We start from the raw sequence: 10,999 nt of genomic DNA, 5'->3' as shown, positions 1-10,999 counted from the left end.
ACCGGTCATTCGGGCTGTGGGGGGTAGGGGCAAGTAGCCCGGCAGAGTTCTGCGGACGATTAGCCCGCCCCTCTCTCTGAGAGAAATGAAGAGACAAGCCGGAGGAGAGACGCTGGAGGAGAAAGCAGCCGTTGGGGCAGGTCAAACCGGCTAGTTCCAGAAGCTCCAAGACCCGCCGCCGCCCGAGGCAGGTACGATTGGCTTGCGGAGCGGTGAATTTACAAAGCGGAAGGCGCTATGCAAAGCGCACCAGGCGGCCGTTGCCACTGCTCTGACCGCAGGGCGCGCACAGGCCGGTGCTCACCGCCAGGTTCCCGCTGCAGGGGGCGCTGCAGACGCTGCCCGTCACCGGCCCGGAGCCAGACAGGCAGAGGTCCCCGCAGACGACCCCGCCGCGGGAGCTGCTATCACCTGCGGGGCGAAAAGAATGTGGCTCAGTCCTCGTGCAAGGCTGTCGTCAGCGGCTCCCGCCTGCTAGCCAGAGTCACCCCCCGCCCCCCCGCCATTCTTCTCTTGCTCAGAACCCCTTCCCTCCATTCTGTTCCTCTTCCCCCTCATACACCATCATACCTGGACACTCCTTCCTGTAGGCCAACCTCAAGCATCCTAGAAAAACTGTTAGACCAGGCCCTCCCAATAGGCAGGAACAGCTATTTAAGTAAATACAATCATTCACTGTCACATCCCCCTCCTTCCTTTCAGGGTCTTAAGCTGTAGCCCCTTGAGGGCCTCCTGTCTTTGTAAATAAAGCTTTATTGAAACCTAATCACATCTGTTAAGTATTGCTATGGCTGTGGCTGCTTTCACATTACAACAAACAGAGCAGTTGAGCAGAGACCGCGTGACCCACCAAGTCTGAAATATTTACTATTTGGCCATTTGGCAAAAAGTTTGCCCACGAGGAACCCCAGGCTCTTATTTCAGGACCCACAGTACAGATTACTTTCAGACATTCAGAGCACGGATGCCTTCACACAACCTTGTGGGGAGAAGAAAGAGACAAAAATTAGTTGAAGAGAGCAGAACCAGCAAATTTCCTCCTCCAAATAATCGATGCAAATTAGATGTAAATAAGATGCAGACACGTTCCTGGCTGAACACAGGTTGGAGGGTGAAGAGACATCCTCTGCACACATGTGGGCCTCACCTCTGCTCCTCGCCCTCCAGCAGGCGCCTGTAGGAGGCGATCTTGATGTCCAGGCCCAGCTTGGAGTTCATCACCTCCTGGTACTCCTTGAGCAGGCAGGCCATGTTCTGCTTGGCCTTCTGCAGGGCCTCCTCCAGCCCTGCTAGCTTGCAGCTGGCATCGTTAAGGGCTGCCTCACCCTGCTGCTCAGCCTGGGTCACTGCAGCCTCCAGCTTGGAGTTCTGGGGGGGGAGGGTAAGGTTATTAAGTCTCCTTCTTTTGGACTTAGGGTCAGAGACCAGGTATCCATTGACTGTCAGGGGAAGAAGAGGCCTTACTGGTTTGTTAGCTCAGGGGTTGCAAATTAGTGCTCTTGGGGAATGTCGGCACAGTGTCCTTAACTTTTTGAAATTTAATGTATAAACCCACGTTCCTGGCCTCTCTTGAAAAGTCAGAGGATCTGGCCACACTGGGCCTGCTTTTCCATGGGGCCTGTCGCAGTTTGATCTGGAGAGCTCTGCCCATTGTGCTTTCCAGTTTACCAAACCCTAGTGCCTTTGGTCGGAGAAGGCAATGGCACCCCACTCCAGTACTCTTGCCTGGAAAATCCCATGGATGGAGGAGCCTGGTGGGCTGCAGTCCATGGGGTTGCGAAGAGTCGGACACGACTGAGCGACTTCACTTTCACTCTTCACTTTCATGCATTGGAGAAGGAAATGGCAACCCACTCCAGTGTTCTTGCCTTGAGAATCCCAAGAACAGGGGAGCCTGGTGGACTGCCGTCTATGGGGTTGCACAGAGTTGGACACGACTGAAGCGACTTAGCAGCAGTAGCAGCAGCAGTGCCTTTGGTACAGCCTGCTTCGCTCATTCACTAATCTCTGGGGACATCTCAGTGTGTGATCACTGACCTAATTCAATGGGCCAGAGAGCTGAAATGGGCCCCTCAAATCACATGATGAGCTAGTGGCAGGGCTGGTTAGAAAGCATAGGTTTCCGGCCCCTCAGACTGTGCTATTTCCCCTGCCTCATTTTGGCTCAGAGACCATGAAAGACCAGGTCATTCCATTCTCCTCCATAGCCCTCCCCCCACAACCCACATTCAGGGGGAATGAAGAATATTGTCTATGGAGGGGGACCTGCCTGAAGTTTCAAGTTGCTCCTTTCCCCACACTTTGGCAAGGTGTCTGACTTCAATCTCCCAGCCTCGGGCCAACCCTGTTCTCTTTCTACACCGGAGGGTGGGCCAGGACCCTGTACCTGGCACTTGGCATTCTCGACCTCGGCCGTCAGCCTCTGGATCATGCAGTTCAGCTCGTTGATCTCCTCCTTGGTGCGGCGCAGGATCTCCCCATGCTGGATCTCCTCACACTGGGGGGAAGCACAGATGCTCAAGAAACACAGGATATGCCATCCGACTGAACTCCACAGCTTGCACATCTGCACCCCATCCCGAGAGCTGCCTGCCCTTCCTTTGCCCACCCAGACAAAGGTCAACGCTTTTTCAGCATCCCTCCCCACCCCGCTAATGCTTTCAGATTTAGCATCCCTGTTCTGGGAAGGGAGTGCTGGACCACTCACCTTGCTGTGGTACCAGGACTCAGCCTCGGCCCGGCTGCGACCGGCAGTGTCGTCATACTGAGCCTGGATCTCAGCCACAATGCTGTGCATGTTCAGGTTCCGGCTGTTGTCCATCTTGACGATGACCAAGGTGTCTGAGATGTGGGTGTGGAGAACTTGGAGCTCCTGAGGGGAAGTGGGGGAGTGTTAAGAGCCCCTTGGACCATAGCTCCCCTCCAGGCAGCCCACTTTCTCACCTCCTTTCTTGTGCCCTGCCCCTGCTTCTTCCACAGCCTCACTGTCTGAAACCCCAAATCAAAAGTGACATCTCCCCTTCAACCCTGGAAGCTCTCAGTGCTCCTCAGGACCAGAGTCCTGAGGCTGCGAGGAGTCCAGCTCTGAGGCCTGCTTACCTGACTTCAGTCAGGGCCTCCTGTCTTGATCCTTTGGATCTAGGACTAGAACTTGAGATTTGTGATAATTGTCACTACACTAACTGGGAGCACCAGCTTGTCTGGGCTTGGCAGATAAGACACGAAGCTATGCCTTTCACCTTCTGACAGTAAACCTGCCTTGGGTCCCTTAACTCTGCCCTGTGTCCCCAAACCAAGAGTTTCAGGAGCCAAATGTTGGCAAGTACTTTCCAGTGTCTAACTGCCATGTTCCTTGGTGCCCAGCTGCTTTGTGGCCCCGCACCTCCTCATACATCTGCCGTAGGAAGTCAGTCTCCTGGGTCAGGGCTTCCACGTTGGCCTCCAGCTCTGACTTATGGAGGTAGGCGCCATCCACATCCTATGGGAGAGGGAGGAGCAAGAGTCTCAGTGGGGAGACAGCACAGAGCTCTCCCCAGCAGGGAGAGCGCACTCCCTGGACCCTCCTTAGCTGCTCCTTCCGGTGCCTGGTGTCATGGTGTTAGTGAAGTCCTTTACTCATTTTGAGGGGTCAAGAGCAGGTCTGGGTGTCCCGGTGTTTCCAGGCATTCCCCTTGGTACTAGGATGGTCCCTCTAGAAGGCACTATCATGAAATGTAGGATCTGATGTAAAATAGCTCAGTTCTAATGCTGATCCACCTCTCCCCGCTCTGGAATGTTATGGAAAGAAATCTAGAGATGTGTGGTTAGAAGTCATCCCAGGGATCAACTCTGCTCCCAAACCAATGTGACTCACCGCCCTCGGTGTTGCTGAGTCAAGTCCTAAGAGGTGAGAAGCAACAGCTCTGTTCATGCCGGCATTTCCCAACTGTTGCTGGCCAAGGATGGAGCTGTCCCTAAGCATTCAGGTGCTCTTCTGTTCACAAAAATCTATGCAGTGCCCGTTTTCTGCCAGGCTCAGAGCAGGAGGAGGTGGGAGGCCATTGGGCAGATGGGAGTTAGCTTGGCTGGTGGAAGACTGCACTGTCTGAAGCACTGCGCTCTGATGGCCAGAGCCACTCAGGGAGCACTGGGACATTTGGAGAAAGAAATAGGGGAGAGGTGGGCTGTGTGATTCTGCGGAAGTCACAGAGTGTCCCCCTCCACCTCTGTCCACGGTTCTGAGTTGTGGGATGTGTATTCTGGGGCCACTCACCTTCTTCAGGGCCAAAAATTCATTCTCAGCAGTGGCCCTTAAGGCCACCTCCTCTTCATACCTGGGGACAAAAAGGGCACAAGTTTCAGTGGCTAGAGTTTCAATAGGCTGGGATTTGAAGAGAAGCAAAGAGAAGGAAGGCTCAGACAAACACATTCCAGGAACTGGATCTTTTGGACGTGGTCATGGAATCAAAAAGTGTCCATCCCTCTCCTGTGGGCGCCAAACCAGCCATGTCACCCACTGTTCTTCCTGTTTTAGAGGTAGGGTGGGTGCCATGCGCATTTTTGTAGGCCTCCTTTCTGTCCCTGAAGCTAATTCCCTGGTGGTGGTGGCGGCACCCTGATCTAGCTCAGGTGCCCCCTTTCCTGTCCTCTTGACTTGTTATCCTTACCCCTCTTCAGGGCCCAACACAGCACCTGGAACATAGACAAATGCTTGATAAATCAAAATAAAATAAACACAGAATGATGAGGTGGCTGGAGAAGCACAGACTTGCCAATGTTTCCTCTCCCATCCCAGAAAAGAAAAAAATTTCCCCACAGGCTTTCTGTCACTCTCTACTTCCTATGGAAAGTTCTTCTAGGGGTCTAACCCAAATCTATCCTGCGTCGATCTCACCCCATTTCCTTTCTCTGCAGCCTCCTCCCCGATGCACTTACTTCTTCTTGTACCCTCCAGTGCCTCCTGTATGTGGTTGGACTGTGAGGCCAGCCTCCTGCCGTCAGCCTCCACATGCTCAGCCTCCCGCTTCAGCATTTGGATGTAGCCCTTGTAAAGGGCCTCCAGGTTGCTCTCGCAGCACTCGCGGTCCTGATGGAACTGCAGCTTGGTCTCCAGCAGCTTGTTCTGCTGCTCCAGGAAGCGAACCTGTGTGGGGAGGTGGGAGAAACAGTGAGAGGAGCCAATAAGCCCAGCCCTCCTGCAAGAGCAGGCAGAGCTCCAGAGAACTGGAGCTCACAGCAAGGTGTGCAGAGGCAGAGGGTGGGTGGATGGCATCGTCCTTGCTGTGCTCTCCTGGCCTTAGGAGGCAGCTGGAGACTCCTTGTCTCCTGATTGCTTGCTCAAATCTGAGTGAGGGTCTGTCCAGTTGGGCCTGGCTGGGATAAGTGAGACACTGACTGGCATATGGGTTGTGCTGTGTTGGGTTGGGGTGGAGAGAGATAGGGGTTGACAGTAGTGGCAATCAGGGAAGGTTTCCTGGAGGAAAGGAGTGTAGAGGAGGGTTGAGAGGGTTAGAGTAGAGGAAAGCCTTTTAGTGTGACCCTCACCAGTGCAGCGGAGCTCTGTCCTCAGTGGCCAGCCTGGGGCTTGAATGGATGGGCAGCCTGGGCAGGGCTTCCTAGCTGGGGAGGGAGGTTGGAGAGGGCAGTTTCTCACCAAGTAGGATGGCCGGGGTCTGAAGAGGCCTGGTGGAGGATGACACACACTCCTGTGTGAGGAGACACACACTCTTGTGTGTCTGGAAGCCAGGCAGGTAATGTGAAGGGGGGATGATTTTCAAAAATAGGGAGGGTGGGGCCTTAGGGAAGTAAAGCATGCAAACCTCTGCTGGAAATCATTCAAACTGGAAAGATGTGACGGCAGCAATCACTGTGCTGCCAGAAAGGAATCAGCAAACGGGACCAGGCCCCCTGGTCTCCAGTTTTCCCCTTCTCAGATTTTTTTTAGCTGGATTTGGGACATTGTCTTGCCTTTCATAGGCCTGGTATCCTTTCATCCAACCTGAGGAATGCAGCTAGGCAATCCCTGTGGAACTCCCAGAAATGGAGAAAGGGGACTGCTGATATTACGTGGGATCATTTTAGGGGGTCTTAGCTGGCAGGCCTCGAGCCATGGTGGTGAGTTGCTTGCCTGTCCTGATCCCTATGTTTCCTTTCAGAGTTGTGGCCAGCACACACACTGCACCTAGTGCAGCTTTGGGGCTGAGAGGGGAAGCCACCGGCCAGCATCACACAGAGAATCAGTGGAGAAACTGGACACAGAGCCCATGCTGCCTGCTCCTGGGCCAGGACCCTTTCTGCTCCACTCCGTGGCCACCTTTCCCGAGTGTGAGCTCCAGCACACTCAGGATAGAGTGCCTGCTGAAGTGGGCCAGCTCTCGCTCGAGAGGAGTGGGGGAGCTGGGCCCCCAAGCTTTGAACCCTCTGGCCTCAGGGACCTGGAGAGCCTGGAAGAGCCAGGCTTGGACTCCTGCTCTGCCACCCGCTCTCAGGGATTGTGGGTGGGGGCTGGGGCCGGTCCTGCCGTGACTCTCCATCTCCTTTCTCCTCTATGAGCACTCAGAGGGCTACTCTGGTGGCAGTGAGTCTCAAACATGAGCCCTTCACAGGCCAACTTCAGGATTTTGCCTGTTTTACTCATGATTTATCTACAAATGGATTTGTTTAGCATTTCACTAAACACATAAATGGGGCTTAAAGGCATAACTTTATATTAGCATCATAACTATAAAACCAGTATCACTAGGCATACATAAGAGGAAAACAGAAAGCATGAAATTCTAGCTGAAACTGTTGCCCCAGACAGCTTTGAAGCTGAGGCTTGCTCTCTTTCATTAAAAGCATGAGAGTAGCAAGTATTAGAGGGATATTAAAGACATATTAATACCTAAATGAGATTTCCTCCATTTGATTTTAAGGATCAAATTAAATAAATTAAATTAATAAACTAAAGAGACGAAATTTCTCATCAGGTGTTTCAATGTTATTTAATGATTCAATGGAACATCTGAAACTATCATATAAAATATCACAGTCCTCATTCTCCATTTCCAGGAGAGTTCAGTTCAATCACTCAGTCGTGTCTGACTCTTTGCAACCCCATGGACTGCAGCACACCAGGCCTCCCTGTCCATCACCAACTCCCAGAGCTTGCTTAAACTCATGTCCGTTGAGTTGGTGATGCTATCCAACCATCTATCTCATCCTCTGTTGTCCCCTTCTCCTCCTGCCTTCAATCTTTCCCAGCAGGGTCTTTTCCAGTGAGTTAGTTCTTCACATCAGGTGGCCAAAGTATTGGAGCTTCAGTTTCAGCATCAGTCCTTCCAATGAATATTCAGGACTGATTTGCTTTAGGATGGACTGGTTGGATCTCCTTGCAGTCCAAGGGACTCTCAAGAGTCTTCTCCAACACCGCAGTTCAAAAGCATCCGTTCTTCAGTGCTCAACTTTCTTTATAGTCCAACTCTCACATCCATACTTGACTACTGGAAAAACCATAGTTTTGACTAGATGGACCTTTGTTGGCAAAATAATGTCTCTGCTTTTTAATATGCCGTCTAGGTTGGTCATAGCTTTTCTTCCAAGGAGCAAGTATCTTTTAATTTCATGGCCGCAGTCATCATCTGCAGTGATTTTGGAGCCCCCCAAAATAAAGTCTGTCTCTGTTTCCAAAAAGATGTTTCCCCATCTTTTTGCCATGAAGTGATGGGACCGGGTTCCAAGATCTTTGTTTTCTGAATGTTGAGTTTTAAGCAAACTTTTTCACTCTCCTCTTTCATTTTCATCAAGAGGCTCTTCAGTTCTTTGCTTTCTGCCATAAGGGTGGTGTCATCTGCATATCTCAGGTTATTGATATTTCTCCCAGCAATCTTGATTCCAGCTTGTGCTTCATCCAGCCTGGCATTATGCATGATGTACTTTGCATATAAGTTAAATAAGCATGTGACAGTATACAGCCTTGACACAATCCTTTCCCAATTTGGAACCAGTCTGTTGTTCCATGTCCAGTTCTAACTGTTGCTTCTTGATCTGCATACAAGTTTTTCAGAAGACAGGCAAAGTAGTCTGATACTCCCATCTCTTGAAGAATTTTCCACAGTTTGTTGTGATCCACACAGTCAAAGGCTTTGATGTAGTCAATAAAGCAGAAGTAGATGTTTTTCTGGAATTCTCTTGCCTTTTCAATGATCCAAAAGATTTGGCAATTTGATCTCTGGTTCCTCTGCCTTTTCTAAATCCAGCTTGAACATCTGGAAGTTCTCGTTTCAAGTACTGTTGAAACCTCACTTGGAGAATTTTGAGCATTACTTCACTAGTGTGTGAGATGAGTGCAATTGTATGGTAGTTTGAAGATTCTTTGGCATTGCCTTTCTTCTGGATTGGAATGAAAACTGAACTCTTCCAGTCCTGTGGCCACTGCTGAGTTTTCCAAATTTGTTGGCATATTGCGTGCATGATTTTCACAGCATCATCTTTTAGGGTTTGAAATAGCTCAACTGGAATTCTATCACCTCCACTAGCTTTGTTCTTAGTGATGCTTCCTAAGGCCCACTTGACTTCAGACTCCACAGTATCTGGCTCTAGGTGAGTGATCACGCCATTGTGGTTATCTGGGTCATTAAGATATATTTTGTATAGTTCTTCTGTGTATTCTTGATCCCCAAGCAAGAATACTGGAGTGGGTTGCCATTTCCTACTCCAGGGGATCTTGCCCACCCAGGGATTGAACCAGGGTCTTCTGCATTGCAGACAAATTCTTCACCACTGAGCCACCAGGAATGAACTTCCAGGGGAGACTAGCCTGTAAATTCTCAGGTCCTGCCAGGATGTCCAGGCTCAGAAAGGGTGGAATCTTGTCTATGGGGACCCTGCCTGTCTGGACAGAGGTTGTATATAGTAACAGTGCTCTAATCAGGAGCCCCTGCTCTAGACTCATCTCTCTGGTCTGTCTGTGCCCTGGATGTGTGTCCATCTCCTCCATCAGCCTGGGGGCTCACTTGGACCACATATCTCCTGCACCCTGACTAACCCTTGAGTGCCCACCCAGGAAGGGAAGGTTCAGGAAGGGTGTGATCAAGGAGACTCACCTTGTCGATGAAGGCAGCGAACCTGTTGTTGAGACACTTGATCTGCTCCTTCTCCTCTTGCTTCACGCACTGCGCCTTGGGGTCGATCTCCAGGTTGAGGGGCGTGAGGAGGCTCTCATTGACTGACACGGTGGTGATGCAGGGAGGGCTGAGGCCGCCCACGCCGCCGGAGCGGTACCCGAAGCTGCGGCCGCAGGAGCCGGCACGGAAGCCCCCGCAGACGCTGCGGCTGCCGAAGCCCCCGGTGAGGCCGCGGTAGCAGGAGATGCCGCGGTAGGGGGCGGCCGTGATGCAGCAGCGGCCGGGCCGGGGTCCGCAGGCGGAGACGCAGCTGAAGGCTCGGACCCCGCGGGGGATGCAAACGCGCGATGAGAGGCAGGACATGGTGCGTTGGCGGTGAGCGGCGGTGGCAGAGGGCAGCTGGACCCAGAAGCCCACCATGTGCCTTATATCGCGGCCCGCGGGCCGGAAGGGGGAGCGCGCGGCCCACTCGTTTATGAGCTTGGAGGTCGGGCTGCGAGCCTCTGCGAGCCGGAATTAAAGTGAACCGGGCCTCCCGGCTGCCTCCATAAAACGGCGTTTGCCTCCCGCCCCCGCGCGGTTTATGGGACCGGGTAGCGCTGGCTCAGCTTCGCCGGCGGTGCGCTGCGGGCTTGGGGCCGGCCGCCCGCGGCCCTAGGCCGGGACTGGGCCGGGAAGCGCAGGGGCATTGGTTCTAGTCCCAAACTGGACAGCTAGGCACCCCCGGCCCCACCAGCCTGGGCCACCGCCCTGCGGGCTGGGCAGCTTTGGTCTTAGCTGCCTGTACGGCTGTGCGAGGTCTCTGTGTGGGTGTGTGTGTGTGTTGTGTGTGTGTGTGTGTGTTGAAGGGGAGGCATCTTAGAGGTCAGTTCTGGAAATCCTTGTCACGATCTGGGACAGGTGAACAACCTGTTTCCTCATGTGCAAAATAGGGATCCTAACAGCACCTGCGGGGGCGCAATGGACCAGGTAACATTTAGGGCCCTCAGTTCAGTTCAGTTCAGTCGCTCAGTCGTGTCCGACTCTTTGCGATCCCATGAATCACAGCACGCCAGGCCTCCCTGTCCATCGTCACCTCCCAGAGTTCACTCAGACTCACGTCCATCGAGTCCGTGATGCCATCCAGCCATCTCATCCTCTGTCATCCCCTTCTCCTCCTGCCCGCAATTCCTCCCAGCATCAGAGTCTTTTCCAATGAGTCAACTCTTCGCATGAGGTGGCCAAAGTACTGGAGTTTCAGCTTTAGCATCATTCCTTCCAAAGAAATCCCAGGGCTGATCTCCTTCAGAATGGACTGGTTGGATCTCCTTGCAGTCCAAGGGACTCTCAAGAGTCTTCTCCAACACCACAGTTCAAAAGCATCAATTCTTCAGGGCTCAGCCTTCTTCACAGTCCAACTGTCACATCCATACATGACCACAGTAAAAACCATAGCCTTGACTAGACGGACCTTAGTCGGCAAAGTAATGTCTCTGCTTTTGAATATGCTGTCTAGGTTGGTCATAACTTTTCTTCCAAGGAGTAAGCATCTTTTAATTTCATGGCTGCAGTCACCATCTGCAGTGATTTTGGAGCCCCCCAAAATAAAGTCTGACACTGTTTCCACTGTTTCCCCATCTATTTCCCATGAAGTGATGGGACCAGATGCCATGATCTTCGTTTTCTGAATGTTGAGCTTTAAGCCAACTTTTTCACTCTCCTCTTTCACTTTCATCAAGAGGCTTTTTAGTTCCTCTTCACTTTCTGCCATAAGGGTGGTATCATCTGCATATCTGAGGTCATTGATATTTCTCCCGACAATCTTGATTCCAGCTTGTGTTTCTTCCAGCCCAGTGTTTCTCATGATGTACTCTGCATATAAGTTAAATAAGCAGGGTGACAATATACAGCCTTGATGTACTCCTTTTCCTATTTGG

General features: G+C 52.1%; 1 protein-coding gene across 1 annotated transcript; it reads right to left on the bottom strand.

Moving 5' to 3' along the window:
• Positions 1 to 235: 235 nt before the first annotated feature.
• On the bottom strand, positions 236 to 9,446 carry LOC138435756 (keratin, type II cuticular Hb3-like). Its single transcript, XM_069580751.2, has 9 exons — positions 9,063 to 9,446; positions 4,911 to 5,122; positions 4,253 to 4,313; positions 3,383 to 3,478; positions 2,708 to 2,872; positions 2,387 to 2,497; positions 1,148 to 1,368; positions 948 to 979; positions 236 to 411 (listed from the first exon to the last, which is right to left on the bottom strand). The coding sequence occupies exons 1-9, from the start codon at positions 9,444 to 9,446 to the stop codon at positions 236 to 238; spliced, it is 1,458 nt and encodes a 485-aa protein (XP_069436852.2).
• Positions 9,447 to 10,999: the final 1,553 nt, after the last annotated feature.

This window comes from Ovis canadensis, chromosome 3 (genome assembly GCF_042477335.2).
Source record: "Ovis canadensis isolate MfBH-ARS-UI-01 breed Bighorn chromosome 3, ARS-UI_OviCan_v2, whole genome shotgun sequence".
NCBI classification, from domain to species: Eukaryota; Metazoa; Chordata; class Mammalia; order Artiodactyla; family Bovidae; genus Ovis; species Ovis canadensis.
The sequence above is the reverse complement of the archived record's forward strand: the minus strand, read 5'-3'. Positions and strand labels throughout refer to the sequence as shown.

Bases quoted from the DNA above. Each gene is read 5' to 3' on its own strand.
- LOC138435756 (XM_069580751.2), bottom strand. From the start codon at position 9,446: ATGTCCTGCCTCTCATCGCGCGTTTGCATCCCCCGCGGGGTCCGAGCC. The intron at 3,479-4,252 runs GTGAGTGGCCCC...CCTCTCCCATAG, and splicing joins AATTTTTGGCCCTGAAGAAG to GATGTGGATGGCGCCTACCT. The intron at 2,498-2,707 runs GTGAGTGGTCCA...GCTTCCCCCCAG, and splicing joins AGTCCTGGTACCACAGCAAG to TGTGAGGAGATCCAGCATGG.